Source organism: Molossus molossus, unplaced genomic scaffold, assembly GCF_014108415.1.
Source record: "Molossus molossus isolate mMolMol1 unplaced genomic scaffold, mMolMol1.p scaffold_m16_p_6, whole genome shotgun sequence".
Taxonomy (NCBI): domain Eukaryota; kingdom Metazoa; phylum Chordata; class Mammalia; order Chiroptera; family Molossidae; genus Molossus; species Molossus molossus.
Window position 1 is genome coordinate 64,801,115 of NW_023425399.1, and position 25,223 is coordinate 64,826,337.

Here is a 25,223-nt window from a genome sequence, read left to right on the forward strand (position 1 = left end):
ATATAACCTTTCTTTTGTGAATTTGGGGAGATCATCAGCACAGATCCAGGAATACATGAACTAGCCAGTTTCTCTTTAATGCCAGGGACCCTAAAAATAAAGCAGGCTTCCATCCTCAGCTAGTAGAAGATTCAGTCTGACAATATCAATTCTGGGCAAGGATATTGGGAAAATAAAACTTCCATACATTGCTAGTGGGAATATAAACTGGTTCAGACACTTTTCATAGCAATTTGGCAGCATGTAGTAAAACTAAAACTGTTTCTATCCTACAACCCAGAAAATATGCTTCTAGGAACATAACCTGCTCTCGCACATGGCACCACAGATGCACACATGGTTGTTCACTGCAGCAATGTTTGTCATGGAGAAAGACTGAGGGAAACTAAATGTTTCTAGAAGAATAAAAAAAAATTAAATGTAGAATATTCACATGATAGAATATCATGGATTGACCTGCAAAATGTAATGCCAAGCTTGGGGGAAAAGAATACAGAGTAATTTGTACAGTCGGATATCATTCGTTAGTATTTACAAAAGGCAAACAGTACTTTCTTTTATGAATACATAGTGATTATGGGAAACATAATGTGCATACATGTGTGCATATACACACATGCATACATAGACAGACACCTGCAGTTTTCTAGTTGCTCAGTTCTCAAGTCTCTATCCTGGGACTGGGAAAATCCCCCATCAATCCAACTCAGGGTTTTGCACCAAAGGCGCTGAGGGTACAAAGGCACAGAAACAGTGACGATTTTTCAGGCAGGTGTCAAGGGTCACGCTCCAAGGGTCAGGAGCCAGAGGATCGGGCTCCAGCACTCCTGTCCTCATGGTGGCTATCTGGCATAGCAGTCACTATAGCCCATTATTTGAGCCTGTATCACTGATGTTCCCAGTGATTCTACTTGCCATCCAATTCCCTTTCAATACAAAGCTTTTCTGCTAAAATCATGTTTCTGCTGCTTATGGACTAGAAATCTTCCAGATGGACAGGAGCAGTGGCAAACTCACTACAGAACTGGTCCCTGGGGAGATGAGGGAGAAATGGTGGGACTGGCAATTTGCAATATTTTATTGATTTAAGGACAAGGTTCAGGTGCAAATAGGACAAACTATTAATAGTTGTTCTTTCATACAGGGTGGTAAAAAGAAAAGTATGTGTTTTTATCATTGGACTTTTTCAAGAAACTGATTTATAAAAGATGAAGGACAGGCCATTTCTGTGGTCCCCTGGTGGTTTAGGTAGATTTCTTATATTCACCAGATACCAGGCCAGTTTGGGATTATATTGTTTGGAACTATTTCAAAAACATACTAAACTTAGAAACAAAATGCACAGATTCTCAGTGTTTAACTTGTGCTACTATTCAAAAGGGAAATCCAAAGATCTTTGCAAAGATGTATGAGCATACCAAAGTATTCTGTTAGTCCGCATTCCTGATTTCCCTTTTAAAGACACTTAGGTACATTCAACAACATGACATGCATGTTTTTGGATTTCTGGGCTGGCAAAGCAACACCTAGAGATGTGCCAGGGAATTCTCTCAGCAAGACTACTGCTCCCCAGATTTTAGTGCCTTCTCTTAATCTACATGAGAAAATATCCCACCAACAATGTGCCCGAATGTTTAAAGTTAAGAAAACTTACTACATGGATGTCCTAACACCTTCACTTCATCAATTGCAAGGTAGCCTTGATGTCCGGAAGTTATTACTTCAAAAATCACCTAGAAAAGAAAAAAAAAATTATATCATTTACTCATTTTGACTTTTACCAAATGTCTCCTTTAGAGAGTTAGATAGTTTCACCTATTTACTCATTCACTCATTCATTCATTCATTCATTCATTCATTCATTTGTGTTTCTGACAAACATTGATGAAGCCCCTAATATCTTCTAGTCAGTGTTCCAGATTCTGCAATTATAAAGATAAATATTACCCACATCCAATTTTCAGGGAGATTGATGGGAATGGGTGGGTCAGACAGCACCCTACTTCAAGAACTCACTTGTAAGGAAGGAATACCATGGTTAAAAGCTGATATTTAAGAGACAAAGGCTTAAAGTCATTACAGGAAGCAATGTTAAGATTTAAATTGCCTTAAGATAAGATACTTTCTGGTTAACTCCTTTGAGTAGACTCTATGGCCAGACTGAACCATGTGGGTCCTTAGGTTTTAAACAACTAAATTTTAAAAACTACTGTAAGTGCAATGAAAGAAAAGTTCAGATACGAGAAAAACATACACCAAGAGGACCTCTCATGAGGTGGTGGTATATGAGCTGATAGCTGAATGTGAATAAGCTCATGGTGTGAAGAGGGTAAGGCTCATTCCAGGGCATGGGCAAAGACTCTGAGGTGAATATGACCATGGCATGAAGAGAAGAATTAGGACCTAGAGCCACAAAGGTCTACTGTGACAAGGTACAAAGGCTCTACTCACAGGGAAGAGATTCCAGAAAAGATGTATTAATAATATACAGAAAAGGCTATGCTGACTGAAATTTAGATGGCACAGAAGAATGATATAAAAATATCAGCAGTGGTAAAACCCAGTGGGATTTAGCAACCACTTCATCTTGGATCAAGCAGGGCAAGAGAAGAAGGGTAATGGTCTGAATGTCTCAGAATGAATGATATTTTTGAGATGGTGGGGCAACTTCAGAGAAATCAAGGCTAAAGGAGAAAAAAAGGACCAGTAGTAAGGCTATCAATTTTCTCAACATGATTGCTTAGAGATGTCCCTTGTCAGGTTATTATTGAAAAGATCCATATGACATTATTTTAACCTCCATTTACACACAGCAAGAAACCATATCACCTGGAACACCATGGTGCCCAACCAGGGATGGAACCTGCAACACAGGTATGTGCCCTGACTGGAAATCAAACCTATGACCTTTCAGTGCACGGGATGAGGCTTCAACCAACTGAATCAGGGCAGAAGATGATAAATCTTAAAATATAACCCAGAAATTGTACTCTTGTAGAACTGACTATTTTAATTCATATACTACCAGCACACAGATGATTATAGAACTTTTATTCATAACAGCCCCAAACTGGAAACAACCCAGATGTCATTCAAATGATAACTGATTAAACAAACTGTGGGACATACATAGCATGGAGTCCTACTCAGCAAGGAAAGGAACTAACTATTGATATACCCAACAACTTGAATGTATCTCTAGAGAATAATGCTGAGTGAAAAAGTCAATCACAAAAGATTACAGACTATATGATTCCATTTATGTAACATAGTGTAATGTCAAAATTTTAGAAATTAAGGACAGATTAGGGTTAGAAATGGAGGGAGAAGGGACAGGAAGGAGATGGGTATGGTTACAAAAGAACCAAACAGAAAATTCTCATGATGTTGGAACTGTTATCTTCATTATGGTGGTAGAAACACAAATCTACTCAATAATAAAGGTGTATATAGCTCACAGCAGCATGATTCACCAGAGATAAAACATGGAAGCAACCCAAGTGTCCACTGAAGAAATGGATAAGCAAAATATGGTACACACATACAATGGAGTATTATTCAGTCTTAAAAAGGAAGGAAATTCTGACATGTGCTACAGCATGGATGAATCTTCAGGACCTTATGCTAACTGAAATAAGCCCATCATAGAAGGGCAATTACTGTATGATCCCATTTATATGAGGGACCTAGAGTAGTCAAATTCATAAAGACAGAAAGTAGAATTGTGATTGCCAGGAACTAAGGGGAAAAGGAAATAGAAGTTATTGTTTGAGGGGGTGCAGAGTTTATTTTTAAAAGATGAAAGTGATTCTGAGAAAAGATGGCAGCTGGCAGGACCAGAGAAAGAGTGAGTGTGTGAGAGAGTGAGCTAGTGTGTGAGAGAGTGTGAATGGACATGAAGATGGCTGACCAAACCCATGCAGGGCAGAGACGTGGAGCAGAAGGTTCCTGTGCTGTGGACTGGAACAGCAGGCTACTGCAGCAAATGGCTCTTCAGGGCACTTCTCCCTGCGCTGCAGAGAGATCCCACCATTTTGGAAGATCCCTTGGTCTTCCCTGGGAGGAGGCAGTAGGAGCGGATAGGGCCCAGCAACCTGAGCCCACCAGTGCACTTGGCACCATCAGACCAGTGGACTCTCTGTGTCAACACAGACCAATGCACAGTACTGGAGATCCCAAGGTGCCGGTCAAGGAAGCCACGGACAGCCCGGAGCCCAGCACCATCTCCCATAATAGCAGCCCAATCAGAGTCAAGGTATACCTCCAGCAACAGAGGCTGGGGAGCAGACATACTTCACCAGGCAACAGAAGCACAGACCAGCAGCTGAGACCCATCCCCAAAAACTACAGCAAAAGCTAAGCAAGAGTTGAGCCCCACAGGGCAGCAGCACTCCCCAGCCACCAGCGGTGAGACCTGGGGCTCCACAGAGGCCTGTGAGGTCCAGCAGCTCACAAGAAAAGTGGGAAGCTGAAGCCCAAGTGGGACTGGTGCGATCCAGCTGCCCGCCCATTGGACCTGCAGGGTGCAGGGGCACCAGAGAGGCCTGTGCTACCCAGCAGGGACACTGCCATCCAGTTACCCACGGGACATATGGAGTGCTGAAGTACCAGAGAGGCCTGTGAGACCCAGCAGCCCATAACATAGGCATAGAGCCTGGTCCCCAAAGGGACTGTGCAATCCAGTTACCCTTGGGACCAGTGGGGTGCAGGAGCACCAGAAAGGCCTGTGCGACCCAGCAATGCAAAAGATAGGCTTAGAGGATGTGAAAGTGGAAGCAGAGTGAATGGAATCTATACAGCCGATCTCCCAGGAACAAATGGGAATTACAACTAAAATAAAGACAAATCCTTGGAAAAAAGCAACAGAAAAGCAGGAGGACAGGACCATATAATCAGGGACACTGGTAGGATCTGCGAAGGCATGAGAGGGTGGGGGAGCCCATGGACAGCAGCAGTCTTAGCTATGAGCAGTGCCCTTGGAGCATAAAGACGAAACCCGTCCATAGCTCAGAGAGCAAGGACTAAAATAGCCACAGCCACTCATCTGGGGGCTATAGCAGAGGGAGGGCACACTGGAACTCTGTAGAGACAAATGGGAATTGGAGGGCACTCAGAGTTTTTGCTTAGTTATGGCCACAATCAACGGTGGCCAGTGTGCTCCTCCCCATAGCTGTGGGAAAAAGCAACAGCCATTCCCCTTGCAGATTCAGCCTTTCCCAGGTGAGGCAAGGAAATGCAAATTGAGGCTAATTAACAGCCAGCATCTATCCCACCCTCTGTAAATCCTCTTATGCAGAACACCAGGGCTACATTCCAAAGCACTGAGTAACTGAGACTACTAGCATCCAGAAAGAGCTAAAGAATAACTGAACTTTTCCTGGGCTTGCAAATCTACCCAGGAAAGTAAGACATCACAGTGGTGTTTAACATGGGCCCACCCAGTCCCATCCAAACCCAGTAGAGGGAGCCACAAATAGCAGAACACCAACACCCATAGAGAAAAATTGGCAGGCTCCAAAATCCACTGAGATAGCCAAAATGGTGAAACAAAGAGACAAATCCCAAATGAAAGAACAAGAGAACTCTATCAAAGATGAGATCAACGAAACGCAGTTAAGCAAATTCTCAGAGGTAGAGTTCAGAGCCATGATCTTGAGGAAGCTCAACAGCATGAATTAAGGACATCAGCACCATGAGTAAAGATATAAAAAAACTGAAAACCAACCAAGTGGAAATGAAGAATGACATAGCAGAAATAAAGAACACATTGGAAGGACTAACCATCAGAGGAGAGGAAGCTGAGGACTGGAACAGTGAATTAGAAGACAGTGTAGAAAAAAATCAACCAAACAGAAAACCAAAAGGAAAAAATAATTAAAAAAAAAACAAACAAACAGGAAGATAGCTTAAGGGAATTGTGGGACAACTGGAAACATAATAACATTCACATCATAGGAGTCCCTGAAGAGGAAAAAAATGGGCAAGGGTTGGAGAATATATTTGAAGAAATAGAAAACTTTCCTAACTTGGTGAAGTGAAAAGGCATTCAAATTCAAGAAGCACAGAGAGCCCCAAGTAAAAAGAACCCAAACAGGTCCACACCAAGACACATAGTAATTACAATGCCGAAAATTAAACACAAAGAGAATCATAAAGGCAGCAAGAGATAAGCATAAGGCTCTCAGCTGACTTCTCAACAGACACACCACAGGCTAGAAGAAAGTGGCATGAAATAATCAAGGTCATGAAAAACAAGGATCTGAATCCAAGACTACTCTATCCAGCAAAGCTATCATTCAAAATAGAAGGTCAAATAACTTCCCAGACAAAAAAGGCTAAGGGAATATATTAACACCAAACCAGCACTACAAGATATGCTAAAAAGACTGCTGTAATTGAGAGAAGAAACGGGAAGAAAAATAGAACCATACTAAACAAAAATGGCAATAAATAAGTACATAACAATTATTACCTTAAATGTGAATGGTTTGAATACTCTGATCAAAAGACACATAGTAGCTGACTGGATAAGAAAGCATGACTCGCCCTGGCTGGTTTGGCTCAGCGGTTAGAGCGTCGACCTGCGGTCCTGAGAGACCAGGGTTCGGTTCCCGCTAAGGGCGCATACCTCGGTTGCAGTTTGTCCCCGGCCCTGGTCGGTCGTGCGGGTGGCAGCCACTTGATATGTTCCTTTCGCGTCGATGTTTCTCTCTCTCTCTGTTCCTCTCTCTCCCTCCCACTCTACCTGAACAAAAAAATGGGAAAATGTCCTCGGGTGAGGATAAAAAAAAAAAAAAAAAAAGAAAGCATGACTCACATATATGTTGTTTACAAGAGACCCATGCCACAACAAAAGACTCACATAGGTTGAAAGTGAAGGGATGGAAAAAAATCTTTCAAGCAAAGAGAAAGGAAAAAAACACTGGGGTAGTAATACTCATATCTGATAAAGTAGACTTCAAAATAAAGACCATACCAGAGACAAAAAAAGGCCACTAAGTAATATTGAAAGGATTTCTCAAACAGAAAGATATAACATTGGTAAACATATATGCACCCAATATAGGAACACCAACATATATTAAAAATCTTCTGGAGGACTTCAAAGGAGAAATCAACAGCAATGCAATCATAGCAGGGAACTTCAATACCCCGCCAACATCACAGGATAGATCCTCTAGACAAAAAATTAACACTGAAACAAGGACTCTAAATGAAGGGCTATATCAAATGAATTTAATAGATATCTACAGAGAATTACACCACAAAATTACAGAATTCACATTCTTCTCAAGTGCACATGGGACATTCTCAAAGAAAGACCACATATTAGAGCACAAACTAAGTCTCTACAAGTTCAAGAAGATTGAAATCATATCAAGCATATTCTCAGATCACAATGGCATGCAACTAGAAATCAACTGCAACAAGAACATGCAAAGACATTTGAAAACATAGAGGCTAAATAGCATGTTACTGAACAATAAATGGGTTACCATGGAGATCAAGGAAGAAATTATAAACTTCCTGGAAACCAATGAAAATGAACACACAACAACACAGAATCTACGGAATGCAGCAAAAGCAGTTGAGAAGGAAGTTCATAGCACTACAGGCCTACCTCAAGAAGCGAGAAAAATTTCTAATAAACTATCTAACCTCACAACGTAAAGAATTAGAAAGCAAACAGAAAGAAAACCTCAGAGAAAGTAGAAGAAAGGAAATAGTAAAGATACAATAAGAAATAAATGACATGGAGACCAAAAAAACAATGCAAAGGATCAATGAAACAAAGAGCTGGTTCTTTGAAATGATAAACAAGATTGATAGACCCTTAGCTAGACTCACCAAGAAACAAAGAGAGTGAACCCAAATACAAAAAATCAGAAATAAAAGAGGAGTAATAATAATTGACACCAAAGAAATACAAAGGATTGTTAACAAATATTATGAACAATTACATGGCTACAAATTCGACAATCTAAGTGAAATGGACAAATTTCAAGAAACGCATAATCCCCCAGAACTGGACTGGGAAGAGATAGAAAACTTGAACAGACCAATAACAACTGAAGATGTAATGAAGACTATCCCAGCAAACAAAAGCCCAGGCCCGGATGGCTTCAAAATTCCCTGGGGAAATTTTACCAAACATTCAAAGAAGAAGTAATACCCATTCTCCTCAAACTATTTCAAAAATTCAAAAAGAAGGAAGATTTCCAAACTTGTTTTATGAGGCCAGCATAACTCTAATTCCAAAACCACAAAAAGACACTATAAAGAAAGAAAACTACAGGCCAGTATCCTTGATGAACTTATATGCCAAAATCCTTAACAAAATACTAGCAAATCAAATCCAGCAATACATCAAAAAAATTATTCACCATGACCAAGTGGCATTCATTCCAGGGGTGCAAGGCTGGTACAATATCTGTAAATCAATAAATGTGATACAACACATAAACAAAATGAAAGATAAAAATCATATAATCATATCAATAGATGCTGAAAAAGCCTTCAACAAAATCCAGCACCCATTTCTGATAAAAATGCTCAGCAATCTGGAAATAGAGGGATCATATCTTGACATAATAAAGGCCATATATGAAATACATACAATCAACATCATACTCCATGAGCAAAAACTAAAAGCATTTCCCTTAAGAACAGGAACAAGACAAGGATGCCCACTTTTGCCACTCTTATTTAACATAGTACTGGAAGTCTTGGCCACAACAATCAGACAGGAAGAAAAAATAAAAGGGCTCCAAATGGGCAAGGAGGAAGTGAAATTGTCATTATTCACAGATGACATGATACTATATGTAGAAATCGCCAAAGATTCCATCAAAAATTTACTAGACTTAATATATGAATTTGGCAAAGTAGCAGGTTACAAAATTAACGTCAAAAAATCAATGGCATTCTTATACATCAATTATGAACCCACAGAAAGAGAAACTATAAAAACAATCCTATTTTCCATCACGGCAATAAAAATTAAGATACCCAGGAATAAATTTAACCAAAGAAATAAAGGACCTATTCACAGAAAACTACAGGTCATTGAAAAAAGAAATGGAGAAAGATATAAAAAGGTGGAAGCACATACATTGTTCATGTATTGGAAGAATAACATCATTAAAATGTTCATAACCCAAAGCAATCTATAGATTCAATGCAATCCCCATCAAAATATCACAACATACTTCACAGAACTAGAACAAATATTTCAAAAGTTCATATGGAACCAAAAAAGACCTTGAATAGCCACAGCAATCTTGAAACAGAAGAACAAAGGTGGAGGGATCACATTACCAGATTTCAGGTTATAATGCAAAGTCACTGTAATCAAAACAGCCTGGTACTGGCACAAGAACAGGCAGACAGATCAATGGAACATAACAGAGAACCCAGAAATGGACCGAAGATAATATGCTCAATTAATATTTGACAAAGGGGGTAAGAGCATACAGTGGAGTAAAGACAGCCTCTTTAATAAATGGTGCTGAGAAAATTGGACAGCTACATGCAAAAAAACTAGTCCATCAACTTATACCACGCACAAGAATAAACTCGAAATGAATAAAAGACTTAATTGTGACTCATGAATCCATAAAAGTCCTAGAAGAAAATGTAGGCAACAAAATTTAGACATCATATGCAGCAGAATTTTCACTGATACATCACCTAGGGCAACAGAAACAAAGGAGAAAATGAACTCATGGGACTACATTAAACTCAAAAGCTTCTGCACAGCAAAAGAAACAACCACCAAAATGGAAAGGGAACCCAATGTATGGGAGAGCATAAATGCCAATGGTACATCTGATAAGGAGTTAATTTCCAATATACATAGAGTGCTCATACAGCTCAGCAAAAGAAAGACAAAGAACTCAATTAAAAAATGGGCAAAGGAACTAAATATACACCTCTCCAAACAGGATATACAAATGGCTAAGAGACATATGAAGAAATGCTCAACATCACTAATCATCAGAGAGATGCAAATTAAAACAACAATGAGGTAACACCTCACACCTGTCAGAATGGCCACCATTAATAAATCATCAAACAACAAGTGCTGGCGAGGCTGTGGAGAAAAGGGGTGCATTGGTGGTGGGCATGCAGACTGGTGCAGCCACTGTGGAAAACAATATGGTGTTACCTCAAAAAATTAAAAATTGAACTTCCATTTGACCCAGTGATCCCACTTCTTGGAATATGCCCTAAGAAGCCTGAAACACCAATCAGAAAGAATATATGTACCCTCATGTTCATAGCAGCACTATTTACAATAGCTAAGATTTGGAAACAGCCCAAATGTTCAACAGTAGATGGATAAAAAGCTGTGGTACATAGACACAATGGAGTACTATGCAGCTGTAGGAAAGAAAGATCTCTTATCCTTTGAGACTACATGGAGGGACCGGGAAAGTACTATCCTAAGTGAAACAAGCCAAATAGAGAAAGACAAGTATCATATGATCTCACTTATTTGTGGAATATAATGAACATAACAGTCTGAGGAATGGGGTAGCCCCAGAGATGTGGAAGTGGGGTACAGACTGACAGTCCCCAGAAAAGGGGGTGGTGGGGGAGAGATCAACCACAGAACTTATATGCATGTATGCATGAACAATGGACATGGACAACAAAGCTGGGGACAGGGCAGGGAGGGAGGGGGAAGGGGGAATCAGTGGGAGAAAAAGGAGAAACATCTGTAACAAAAATTAATTAATTAATTAATTAAATAAAAATAAATAAAAGATGAAAGTAATTTTGGAAATGGATTGTGTTGAGGGTTGCACAACATTATGTATGAATGCATTTAATATACTTTAAAATAATTAAGATAATAAATTTTATGTTATTTGTATTTTACCACAAAAAAAAGTGAAAACAATTGTATAGAACTAAATACACACACTTGCATGCACTCTAAGTACAGGTGAATCTGGAGAAATGTGAAAAAGCTGTGTAGATTTTAACAATGTCAATATTCTGGTTGTGATATTATACACATTAAGTTAGCCAAATGTTCAGAGGAAACAGAGTAAAGTGTATATAAGAATCTGTATTACTTCTTACTACTATATCTAACTCCACAATTATCTTGATAAAAATTTCAATTTAAGCCTTGGCCAGTTTGGCTCAGCGGTTAGAGCATCAGCCCGCAGACCAAAGTGTTGCAGGTTCAATTCTGGTCAAGGGCATGTACTTTGGTTGCAGTTCGGTCTCCGGCCCTAGTCGGGGTCGTGTGGAAGGCAACCAATCAATGTCTGTCTGTCACACATAGATGTTTCTCTCCCTACCGCTCCAAATATAAATGGAAAAATAACCTTGGGAGAGGATTTAAAAATAAAATAAAATAGTCTGGTTGGTGTTCCTTAGTGGTTGAGCATTGACCCATGAACCAAGAAGTCATCAGTTCAATTCCTGGTCAGGACAGATGCCCAGATTGTGGGCCCGATCCCCAGTAGGGGGTATGTGGGAGTCAGCGAGTCAATGTTCTCTCTCATTGATGTTTCTATCTCTCTCTCCCTCTAAAATCAATAAAGGAATAATTAATTAATTAAAAATAAAATAAGTTTAATTTAAAAAGTAACTATAAGTTACCATTTACATAATATGTTATATACACTGGGCAGATATCACATCATGCAAAAATCCTCAAGCATTAAATATGTCAAGAACATGCAATGAGTGTATTGTAGATATAACTTTAAAACCCAATCTTTAAATTCCAGATATCCAGATATTTCACTAGTACACACTGCCTGAACAAACACTTCAATCCTAGCACTATTTGTTTGTGCAACAGATGCAAAAATGGAGAAAGCAATCAGCAGAGGCTCAAATGGAAAAGCTCAGGTGGCCTCCTAGATAAGAAGTCATCCTAGATATGCCTGCTGGACTAGATGCCACAATGCCACCACACTGAAATACAAAACACACAAGGAAGAGAAGAGGCCCAATGGTAGAAACAGAAATGAAATAAAACTGTGTTGTGTTCATAAATTTAATATAGTTTTTGTACTGATGATATATAGGAAGAAAGAGATACAGGGATATTCCTGCAATTGGAATACTCCTACAAATTAATCTCTACTTTTAGGCTATAAAAGGACAATTTGGGGGACACATAGTTAATTAACACTGAAAGCAAGTAGAGGAAAAATACTTCCCAAGGCCCTCAAAACAGGGCCCACTGGAAACAGTCATAGCCTACCTGGCTAGGGACAGCAGCAGTGGGCAGTGCAGGAACTGGCTGGCTGTTCTGGTCAGAATGGCCACCTCCTAGACTGATGTCCATGACCACCAGCTACCCAAGAAGAGCATCACACTGGTCGTGAAATGGTATTTTGAAAGCTGAATCCAAAAACCTTCCTTCCTTTCATCTGTTCTCCCTTCATTCTTCCCTACCTCCCATTCATTCATTCATTCATTCATTCATTCATTCCCCTGAGTGTCTTCTCCATTCCAGGCACTATGATAAGCACTTGGAATGTATCATGAATAGAACAAAGGAAAATCCTTTTCCCCATCAAAATTGTCCTTTTTGCAGAAAATTATATTTTTACTTTATCAACTACTAGGGCTACAACATCTCATAAAAATAGAATAATCTTTATAGTGTACATATAAAACATGTTCATGTGGATTTATTTTCGAAGCTGAAAGGTATACATTTAATGCACAGTATTTTATTTACACTAGTACGGGGCCATGATCCTATCAAATAAAGAAAGAAAGGAAGAAGGAGAAGAAATTACAGACTGAGAAAAGCCACCTTAAAATCTCTAAATCTGTTTTTTATCCATCACTAAACATGCAAAGATTCTGGGTCTTATTATTCAAATATTTACAAAATATTTACTACATCCACTAGGGGGAATCCATAAAAATTAAACAATTTTATAAAATTTAAGCTTTAGTTGGTGAAAAATAAAGAATATTTTAGTTGGTGTAAAAAGAATAAAGAACAGCCCTGGCCAGTTTGGCTCAGTGGTTAGAGCGTCGGCCTGCGGTCCCGAGAGACCCGGGTTCGGTTCCCGCTAAGGGCATGTACCTCGGTTGCAGTTTGTCCCCAGCCCTGGTTGGTCGTGCGGGTGGCAGCCACTCAATGTGTCCCTTTCACATCGATGTTTCTCTCTCTCTTCCTCTCTCCCCCTCCCACTCTACCTGAACAAAAAATGGAAAAATGTCCTCAGGTGAGGATAAAAAATAAAAAATAAAAAAAAAGAATAAAGAACAAAAGACAACAATAGCCAAATGACAGATGGCAACAAGGAGCTCACATGATCGTGATCCTTTTCTACCACAGGACTGCCACCTCCACCTCCCAAACCAAGCAAGAAGCCTATGATACAGCCAACAGGACCTCAACCCAATTTCCCAGTATAAACTCATATACGCCCAAGCAAAGCCTTTCCCAGGGTCCCTACTAGACTAGCAAGAGAGACACTGCAATAAGCACTCCAAATTTCCCAGCAAGATGATTCACCAATGAGGCCTCCTTGAAAGAATTAAACACATGCTTATTTCTAAAACTATTTCCGCTCCCCTTAGTCCTCCAACTGAAATACCAAGAATAAAGAAAGGCAGCATCTGATTATAAATACACTAAGAGAATAACTTCCCTTTTTAGTTCATTAAAACCTTTCAAAAGTAAACTTTTAGAACATGACTGTTTCTAGCACTAACAGCTAACTGTAGAGACAAAAACAGGTAAACAATCTTTATAAACATGTTTATGGGTGTGTGTGTCTACACCTATAAATATACATATATACTTACATATAATGTCTAATACAAAATTTCATATGACACATTTAGGTGTTTTTCATAAGAAGGTTACACGTTTGAAGCAATAACTTAAATGTTTCTTTCAAAGCAAATTTTTCAAAAGACCATTTCCCAGCTCTTTCTTCATAATTTCAATTAAGGGACTTATTAAGTACAAGTTTTATTAGCTGCTTCATCAAGTTAATAACTTAATATATAAATGTTTCAACACAACCCTGGCTAGTGTGGCCCTGTTAGTTGGGCATCATCCTGTGAACCAAAAGGTTGTGGGTGTGATTCCTGGTCAGGGCACATGCCTGGGCTGCTGGTTCCATCCCTGATAGGGGACATGCAGGAGGCAGCTGACTGATGTTTCACTCTCACACTGATGTGTCCCTCCCTCTCTCTTTCCATCTCTCTTCCTCTCTAAAGAAAAAAAAAATCAATAAAAAATATTTAAAAATAAAATTTTCAACACATATTGTCAAAAGTTAAGTATCACTTGTACTGAAAAGTTTGCTATTTTTAAATAAATATGATTAAATGAAGAGATCTGCATTTAGGTGCTATAGAACAATTTTGGATTGACTTCTAACTTGATTTTAGCACCTGTCCATTAAGAGATTTACTTTGTCGTTTCTAACAAACAAAAGGACTAAAACATACAGCTCAAAAGATGAGGTCTATCTGAAACAGATTTTCTTAATATCAGATTTTAGCATCTCATAAAAAGGTTTCCTTGTTGTGAACTCTTGTTATCTGGCAAGTTTTCCATTTTGTACTTTTTTCTAGCCAGTACACTTGCCAATAAAGCTTCAAAGCAAAAAATATTTTTGTCTTTTGTCAAAAAGGACACTACTCTATTGAAAGTACAGGCACTGCCCTAATGAAGTATAGCAAGTGGGAGTCCATGGAATGCCTAAAAATGCCAGCATCTAGGGCCAGAAAGATTGGGGTCAGAGGAAACAATAACACTAGAACACTGACGGCACCTCTGGAAAAAGAAAAAAGGAAGAGTTAACAAATTGACTTGGGATGTGGCCATGCCTATCAAACAGAACAGAATACACCGAAAATCTATTAGAAGTGAGGCTTGGATTTCCTTAGGGAACCACACAAAGTATTTTCTTTTTAAAAATTTCAATTCGAAAAACAATTCTTTTAAAAAATTACAGCCCTGGCCGGTTTGGCTCAGCGGTTAGAGCGTCCACCTGCAGTCCGGAGAGACCCGGGTTCGGTTCCCGCTAAGGGCATGTACCTCAGTTGCAGTTTGTCCCCGGCCCTGGTTGGTCGTGCGGGTGGCAGCCACTCGATGTGTCCCCTTCACATCGATGTTTTCCTCTCTCTCTCTTCCTCTCTCTCCCTCCCACTCTGTCTGTACAAAAAATGGAAAAATGTCCTCGAATGAGGAAAAAAATAAAAAAATAAAATAAATAAATAAATAAAAAATTACATTAAAAACATTTCCATATTATACACATCCATGTCCCAAATATCTTTGTATATATTATCTAATTTTCCCCAATCAACCATATGAGGCAGGTAATATTAACTCCCTTTTAGGGATGAGTAGGCTGATTTAGAAAGGTTAAGTAATTTTTCTGATGTGACACAATTAACACATTGCAGAGTCAGGATGTAATTCTAGATCTATTTTATTTCCAAGTCTGGACTCATCATGTTACCAAAGTGCCTGAATTAGCAGGTATAAGAGGGTCTATATATGTAAAATACACACATACACACACACACACACACAAAATACACAATTATGTATACACACAAATATATACATATTTTCATGCATATATACATACATATACATATACACATATATATGTTCTAAATTTTTTTACTTTCAGATTTTAGTAAGAAATGTAGTAATCATCTATTTGATCTAGAAATGTGGACACAAGGAACAGTTATATGACATAGTTTTAACAACATAGTTCTAATTTAATGGGGCCAAATCGGCCACAACTTCTGTTTTTGTATTGCCCACAAAGTTTTCAATTGGTGGAAGGACATAAAAAAAAAAAAAAAAAAAAAGAATCGTATTTTGTGATATATGAGAATTTTATAAAATTCAAATTTCAATGCCCATAAATAAAGTTTTATTGGAACAGAGCCATGCTCATTCATTTACTTATTGTCTAATATGACTCACAACAGCAGAGTTGAGCAGTTGCCACAGAGACCATCTGGCCCACAAAGCCTGAACTGTATCCTACCCAACCTTTTGCTTTAAGAAAACTCTCCTGCTTGGCTCACTAACAAGGTGCCATTACTCTGGATAATAAGAAAGTATGTACCAATGGCAATAGTTGGTCATAGCCAAATACAATATGCCTTGCACTTCATGTGGGAACCATGTATTCCAGCAATGGCAGGCAGAAAAAACCTGCTTTTTTGACTTCTTTCAATTGTATTACACAGGTGTTTTAAATGCCCACTGCAGTTGTAGTATCATTGTCAATTTTGTAAAAAAGTATAATTGCAATATACCCAAACAAAACCATAGAAACAATTATTTTATAAACCTCAAAACACTGTATAATATAAATTTAATTAAAAATAAAACAAAATGCAACTCAGCAGTCAAATGTTCTAAAAAAAACCTGAACTACTGAAAATTTATTACTCTTTAATATTGAAACCTGACCCTCAGATCTCATTTTCCACAAGTGCAATTTCAGCTAAATGTCTTTGTTTTTACTAAAACACACTTTTTTAGAAAAAATGTCTTTGCTTTCTAGTTCAATCTAACTTGTGATTACAGTAGTCCCCCTACCCGGCCCTATCTACTGGGGATATAGTTCAAGCCTGAAACTGCAGATGATACCAAACCCTATATATACATTTTTTCCTAAACATACAAAACTATGATGAAATTTAATTTATAAATTAGGCACAGTAAGTGAGTAACAACAACTAATAATAAAATAGAACAATTATAACAATATATTGCCATAAAAGTTGAATGTAGTCTCTCTCTCTCTGATAACTGATCTAATAACCCAGATGGCTACTAAGTGAAAGTGGGCGGGGACAGTCTTCAGCATGAATACATTGAACACAGAGGGGTGATTCTCTTCTCAGGTGGGACCAAGTTGCAAGTTTTCAGATGGCATCAGGCTGCTCGAACTGCACACTATTTAAAACTTGTGAAGTGTTTAGTTCTGAAATTTTCCATTTAATATTTTCAGACCACAGTTGACCATGAGTAACTGAAATCTCAGAAAGTGAACAGCAGATAAGGGGGAACTAACTAATACTGAAAAAGTTTAAAGCTAAAGCAGTGGATCACCAAGAAAGAATCACAAAGTCATCCTATCTTATTCTGGAATAATTTTGCCACAACACAGTATTTAGTCTTATGAAACATTTTTTTGGATCTGGTTTGACAGGAAATATACTTAATCCTCATTATTTGCAGATTCTGTATTTGTGAATTTGCCTACTCAATAATTTATTTAAAACCCCCAAATCAACGCTTGCAAAGCTTTCTTGGTCACTTGTGAATGTGTACAGTGTGGCAACAATTTGAGTTGTCCAACACACTACTCCCAACTGAGGTTGAACAAGAAAATACTCTGCCTTCTTGTTTCAACTTGTATACTATAAACAAGCATCCTTATTCCAGTCTATGCAATAGCTAGTTTTTTACATGTTCGGCCTTTTATTGGTGATATTGCTGTTTACAATGGCCCCAAATACAGTGTTGAGTGCTACTTAGTGTTCCTAAGTGCAAGAATGCTGTCATGTGCCATGTAGAGAAAATATGTGTTAGATAAGCATTCAGGCATGAGCCATAGTGCTGTTAGCTGAGTCCAATATTGAGAATCAACAATATATATTAATTTAAAAAGGTGCCTTTAAGAGAAACACACATAAAATAAGGTTATGTATTGGTAGATTGATGAAAACATTTTGACCAGAGGCCTGCAGAACTAATCCTGTATTTCCCAAAGAAGCAACAATTTAGTATTCATTAGTTCAGTGGCTGCTGTGACTTCATGGAACATAACTGAGAATAATAATAATTGATGAGACCCCGTTTCTATAAAAGTACATGGATATAGGAAGGACTCAATAGTCATTTTTGATGATGGTTCCCAGATATAGTAATAGCCATGGGATGCAAAAAAAAAAAAAAAAGTAGTATTAAGAGGATCAATATTCATTCACTCACTCAACAAATAACCTCCAGAAGATAAGATGCCGAAGCCCCACAGCCTTTGGGAAAAGTCATTTGCTCTCAGGTAGGAAATGTGAACAAAAATGGGGCTATGTAGTAAACCCAACATGCTCAAGGAGGCCATATGGCAGGCCTGACAAACACAGTGACCAAAAGTAACCCTACAGGATGGTATGATTATAAGTTGTTTACTGGGGTGGCCATGGCAATTAGTCACATCCCAGGCCTACAGTTTCCTTAGCAAAGGTCCATCTTTCCCTTAATTGGGTCCTGTCCATTGTTCTTATGCATTTAAGAAAAAATATATTTGAAATGTCTGAATCATTTTTTTTTTCTAGACCCCCTCAAAGGTACAATCGCAGACACTCGACCAGGAAGCCCCAGAACCCCTTAGTGCTATCTTGTTGCCTGCATACCATCTCTGAGTTGTAAATGTGAATTATTTATTAACTATCCTATACTCACCAATGTAAAAGAAGTATGTGTTTCTCCATTTGGCTTTTTATTCAGTCAGTCCTAAAGACTTCCCTGCTTTGTTTTCTCCCACCTTAATCTACCACCAGTGGATTTCATGCACCTTCCTTACAATTTCTCCTTTGATTCTAAATACATAAAAAAAAAACTAAAAAAACTGTCATTCTTCAGAGCATTTTCTAAATCCACTAAGATCTTATTCCTAAGCATGTCTTCAAAAATTTGGCTCAAACAAACTCTTATAAAACTTTTCTATAGGTTTGCACATTCTTTCGTAGACAGAAACAACCAATTAACCATTGACTCTTTCATTGCTCAGGCAAAGCCATCCTGGATGTTGGTCTGTGAGGTGTGACATCAGGCTCTCCTTCAGATGCCTGCCAAACAAGAGGCAGGAAGCTATTTAACACTGCAGCATCTCAATGCCCCCTGCTTCAGTGAAGAGCAAACTTAGCTTTCCATGCTGCCTCTTTCACAGCTATGTGTGAGCAAAGTTCGCTTACCAACACTAACACTCACCATGGAAAACATGGTGGAAATCTTTTGTCAGTTCCTTAGAACAGAGGGGATTAGATGTATGTCTGTCCTCCATTCATAATCTAGTAAATCCTTTCTGATTTTGATTTAAATAAAGAGCTAAGATAGATCATACCCATTTACAAAAACTGTTGCTTTTTATATTTCCAAATGAGTTAAAAACCAAAAACATATATAGTAAAAGAAATGATTTTCATTTACTATAATTATAAAGAGCCAAAGCAAAACCACAAACTGTATGATCTTAAAAAAATCAGGAATAAAATAGTGAAGCATCGGTTTTCAAAGTAAAGTAAACATGATCAGGTTTTCAAAGTAAAGTAAAAACCAACTGCTGTCCCAAAGGTAAAGGCATTCAAAGAACAAGATTCACATTGGAGTTAACTATCAGAGCTTTGTCATGTTTGTTCATTTAAGTCATTGTCAAATTACTTCATCTGTTTCTTTTTTACCAATAAACATGACATTCTCACTTCATGTTTTTCCCCTTCAAATTTGAAAAAATACTAATGTTAGTTATTTTCAAAACTTTCCTAGTCAATAGCTCAGATACTCATCCTGTACAATGGACTATGGAATAAAATTAAGGTAGAGTGGACAGAAAAAGAGGAAAAGTGCAGATAAACAAGAAGTAACAGACCACAAAGCATAAGATGTTAAACCAGAAGAAATACCTATCCTTGATCATCAAATAATAAGTACAAGCTGAGAATAAAACGTAGAGATGAGGTTAAATTTAAAATAAATATATTTTAAAAATATTATCGTTGGAGATGAAAAACCATCACATGAACCCATGTACTTCCTAAATGCAGCTCTAAGACCATACTAAAGTAACTGCCTGGTGTCCCCACTGATTGTTTAAAACATACTGCTCATCTTTTAAAAGCACAAATAACAGAGGACAGGGGCAAGTGTTTAGAATAGCTTTCTTGCTTGAGACAGAGTTGTATTTCACTGCCACATCTAATTCGCTGTGTCAGTCTCGAGGAATGATGCAATTCAATGTCTTGCACTTGGAATAAGGGCCATAACCTAAGAAATTTATGGAGTCCAGAACTGTTCTACTTTTCCATTAATACATATCAGTATTTCCCAAGTGTGCACCAGGAAACACTAGACTCAAGAGATGCTCTGCAAAAGCCTGAATTGATGCCCAAAAGTTCAGCTGGGCACCTGTACCTACCATTTGTCCCTCTTGTAGATTTGGCTCCAAAATGACTTGCAGTATAGTGTTCAACTTTGTTTAAATCAGTGTGTCTTCCCATTTTGTAACTAATATTTTTCAACACTCCTCGTATTTGTGGACCACAATTTGGAAAACACTCGCCTGTTCAGATCTAAAACACTGTCTCTGAGCAGCAAAGTTAAGAAAAGCTGCTTTCTCTCCGGGTGGCTTTATAGGATGTTCTGGTAAAATAAGTGAGCTGGAGGCAAACACAGTAAAGAAACTGAGGTGGCTGTGCAGGGAGTAAAGGCTGAAGCTGAATGTGAAGAGATGGGTAAGATCAAGTCATTCCTATTCCCTCAACTCCTCATTTACCAGGAAAGACGTCAGACTAGTAAGGGTAAGTCTGGGGTTAGCCTCCCCCAAAGGGAAAGCTCTTTATGTTCTCCCTGAACAGAGAATTTCAAGCAGGGCTCAGCCGGAATCCACTCCTCATCTTCTCCCATAACCTGCAGTACATCTAAGGAATTTGTTTTAACAGGCTCTACAGAAACAAGAAGACTCTCATCATTCCATGACTTTACCCTCACATTCCCTCGTGTCACTGCCCACCCACCCTAGCCCAGCCCCTTCACTGAGAGGCATTTCAAGGCCACCTGTGCATTTTTCTCTTTGCAGAGCAAACATTTAAACATTTGTATTAAAGATCACTGCCTTCCTGGCCCCTGGCTGCATTCAGAATAACTATATTCCAAAGCAGAGAGAAAGACAGTGGGTGTGAGACTCCAGCAGCCTCTCTGGGTGCATGCAGGGTTATGAACCCAGAAAAGTGATGGGTGGCCTCTGGAAACCTGTGAGGCCCAAATAAAAGAGGATGGGAAGAAGAAGAAGCATCAAAGCAAAATCTTTTGTTTTTTTGTTTTTAATGAGCACAATAAAGCAAGAAGGTGCTTGTGAGAGTAAAATACTATTGTTAAAATGGTAGGAAGTCAATGCCTGAATCAAAGGAAACATGCTCAGTCCGGTGCCCTGATGAAAGCAAGTGGTGGGTTCTCTCACTTCCCACTGCTGCTGCCCAGCAGAGGAGCTAGTTGAAGTAGCAGTAACTAGAACAAACATTAATTAAGGAATTAAATATGTGTTAATCCCCAAATAGTTAACAATTTATGTTTTAATGAATACTAATTAGCCTGCAATTAGCTGTACTCTGTGCAGGTTACCATTATGATGTGCACCTGTAGAATACTACTCTCCTAGAAATTAAAAAAGCAACATTAAAATGCCTACCGTGACAAGAACACAGGAGACAGGGAAGAGCCCATCACAGCAATTCCCATTCGTGTCCCAGGACCATTTGCTCCCCAAGATGAAGTCAGAGTCCAGAGAGGCCAATGCCATTAACCCTCGGGAAACTGCACCTCCCACTTTTGCATGACAGCACTTCTGGAAAGTTCTAGTGGAAAGGAATTTGGTTTACCTCATTTCACCCAGTGTTTCACTAAAGGATTTGTTCCTGAAACACTTTTTCATTGAACACCTTTTGCCATTCCATGGAACACACTTAAGGAATGACACTGCAGAAATAAAGCACTTCACCGTTAGCTGATTCCCTTCATACCGTCTTCCACAAATCTTAACCTCAATAAACTACCACCATTTATTGAGAGGCTACACCCAAATATGCTTCTTCTTTCATCCTAATATCCTGCACAGCCTTTATATTTAGTCCCGTAATTAGGGAAGTAAGTCCCAGTAAGTTTATAGCAGTTGCCTAAGTTTATAACCTGGGCTAATATTCAAATTCGTTCTGTCTGACTCAAAACATATGTTCTTTTACTACACTGTGATGCTGCCCATTTTCAAACAATACGAAATTCTTTTAAATGAGTTAACTCATCAATCTTAATTACATCAAAACTACTTTAAAAAGTGTAAAATGAATGTTATCGAAGCAAAGTACTATGAGTATAAATTAACATATTAGTATTTCAAGTACCTGTTCACTTAACATCAATTTTTTTAGATCTCTATAACGCATCTTGCTGCCTAATACAGAGGTGATGTCTGAGGGTAGCTGAGTCTGCGCACTTAGGGAGGGTTTCTTAAGGGTACCATCTCCTTTACATGTATTGTCCTCAGCCTTTGGGCTCCGAAACATTCTATCTGTATCCTAAGAATACACCATTGGGATACTGACTTTTATGAACCATGTTCAAAAAGGAAACAGTCAATGCATGCATGCACATGTGATGTCAGAAAATTACTATTTTTTTTACATTTTGCAACTAGAAATATAATAGTCACATGAAACAGACACACTTCCTTAGGCTAGTGCACCACTCCTTATAATCTGTATGGAAAAATAATTCAAAAGCAGACAGACTCATGCATGTTTCATGTTTTTAAGAGCATCAGGATATGACTGCCTGTCTCCTCAGTAAGGGTGCACCGGTCCCACGGGCGGGGGATGGCAGGGAGCAGCAGGGAAAGCCCCCCCCCCCCCCCCCATGGCAGGGCTGCCTGAACACAGACAACTTGTTTCTGATTTTTTTGTCTCGTTATTTCCTGTTAAGGTGGTATGTTAGGCCAGGGGTAGAAATAGGATTTAGTAGGTGTTTTTCTTTCTCATCTCTGTTAATACAGCTTGTCTTTCTCATCCCAACTGGGAAACATCATTCAGGACTTATATGGTGATTTTAAGACCTATGGCTCAGTTTGTAAGTGTCCTGCTGACATCCCTCTTGTATTAGGTAATAGTGCCACTTACCTCATAGCTTATGTTACCATTAGAGTAATGGCTTCAGCATGTTTATTACCCAGAAGATAAATCAAAAATACAACAGGAGTACTACTTTAACTATGCCTTTCAAACTTTAAAGGCTGATGTTTTCTTGAAGTGCTCAGGAATTAAATGAACAAATGCATTTTTACTCGATCCAAACTCTGTACACATTGTTAATTACCAGGTTCTTCAACACTTAGCAACACTATATTAAAACGTCTCTACAAATCCACCTTTAAATTCAAAGTATGAAGCTATTCCTAATGAATCACCCAATGAACCAAAAAGCTAGAATGAGAATTAAGTTCCAGTTCACTGTGAAAATCATGCACTATTCAGTAATATGAGAGAAATCAGAGGAAAGTGAGAGGGTTTGGGGGTTAGAGTCAGAGGTTCACAATTAGAAAGGCAGAATATTTTATTCAAAAGAAATTAATAAAATACTAATTAATTGAAAATAACAATGGTTTGATATACAGTACTACCTTTCTTTCAAAATAGTTGATAATTCCTTTTAAAAGGCTAATCTCCTGACTTTGTAAATTAAATCATTCCTTTAATTTTGACGGACTGAGCTAGGTGTGTTAAAGGCTGCTATAACTGAATGTTGTATCCCCACTCCCCAAACCTGTATGTTAAAGCCATAGCCCACAATGTGATGGCAGTTTGAGATGGCGTGCTCTCCCTCTCCACACATGGAAGAAAGACCATTTGAGCACACGAAGAACGTGAGAAGGCAGCCATCTGTAAGCCAGAAAGAGGGCCCTCACCAGAAAGAAAGAGGAGGCACATGTGAGCCGGACAGCCCCTCTGCTCTTGTCTAGAACTGTGTCCCACTGGCCTCTATGCAGCAGAAGCCTCGAGCGCTCAGCGCAGATTCCAGGGGGACAGAGAGACCATGACAGAACTGGGCCTTCTCTGCTTTTAGAAAGTCTCCAAAAGAAGTTTTTGAAAACATTCAGCTTCTTAGCCTAGTCCACCATACAAAAGCCCTTTGAAGCCTGGCCCAGCCAAACCCATTTCCCCTTTCCTCCATTTTAATCCTATAAAGACAAAACTTTTCCCCAGAGGCCATGTTTTTGAATTATACCACAGATAGACAATACAGTTATAAAAAGGAAGATTATTCATTAAATAAGATATTTTCCTCTCGGAAAAAAGTTAGTTTTTACTATTTTTTCTTTTATAAGTAAAAACAATACATGTACATTGGGAAAAATTTAGAATATGACAGATGGCAGAAAGAAAATAATCAAATCACCAGCTGGGGAGATACCATTTTTTAATATATTTATTTCAGCATACATTGTTTTATATATATAATTTAAACAATGAGATTTAGCATATTGCTTTATACAGGTTTTTTCCATTTAACAACATAAGCTGAAATTCATATTAAATACTTCTCCACAACATTATTCTTAATGGTTGCAAAATAAATTTTGTATTGAGCTAGCACAAATTAATTAATCCTCTAATGTTAGAAATAATAGTTTCTGATTTTTCATTATTATAAATAAACTGCCATATCTTTATAGTTAATTATTTGCAACCACTCTTCATTATTTCCTTAGAATGAATTCCTAACAGTAGATTGCTAAATTTAGACATACCTAAATTTTTAACACCTTTAATAACTATTGCCAAAGTGTACTCCAAAGTGTACTCTAAATAATGATTTTAACAATTTATATATGAACTAACAGCTTTCACTATCTCTTCATTTCCACTTAAGAATCATTTACCACTCATTAAATACCAGAAACTGTTATGCGTATGAGGGTTCAAAAACAAAAAAGCAAGTAATTTACAGCCCATTTACTCCTATGACCAAATCCAGGGTAATTGGTTGATGAAGAATTGTTGATGCATGTTCTCTGATAAATACCAAGCCTGTACAATGGATTGCTGGGTGCCATTTGTGCCATCTGGATGACAAGCAGCCCTTGAGAAGACCCACTCTCCCTTCCCCGAGTCTAGCTGAGCACCTCGATTCTACATGAGATGATCTTGGATACATGTTGTATCCGGCTCCTGAGTGAAGCAAAGAGAAATTAAGAGAAAAAAAAAATCACAATCCTCTTAATGTATCATCTTAGCTAGAAATTGAGTAATTTTTAAATATGAAGTTAATTGTAAAGGTGCTGTGGACAAAAGGAGAAAGAGCAACAAATGCCATTGTCACCGGTTTCTACCTTTGACCCCGTGTTGGGATGCTCCTGCACTGCAGGAACTCTCCAACCATTGGATGTGATATCAAGATTGCTTTTGTGCCA

At 38.3% G+C, this 25,223-nt stretch overlaps 1 protein-coding gene across 6 annotated transcripts in view; it reads right to left on the minus strand.

The window, feature by feature from the left end:
* PTPRM (protein tyrosine phosphatase receptor type M) overlaps window positions 1-25,223 on the minus strand; it is an 839,861-nt gene that overhangs the window by 482,996 nt on the left and 331,642 nt on the right. For all 6 annotated transcript variants that reach the window (XM_036244603.1, XM_036244601.1, XM_036244600.1 and 3 more), the window contains exon 4: window positions 1,655-1,733. In XM_036244603.1, the coding sequence (XP_036100496.1) occupies window positions 1,655-1,733 (79 nt within the window). The remainder of the gene's footprint in view (window positions 1-1,654; window positions 1,734-25,223) is intronic.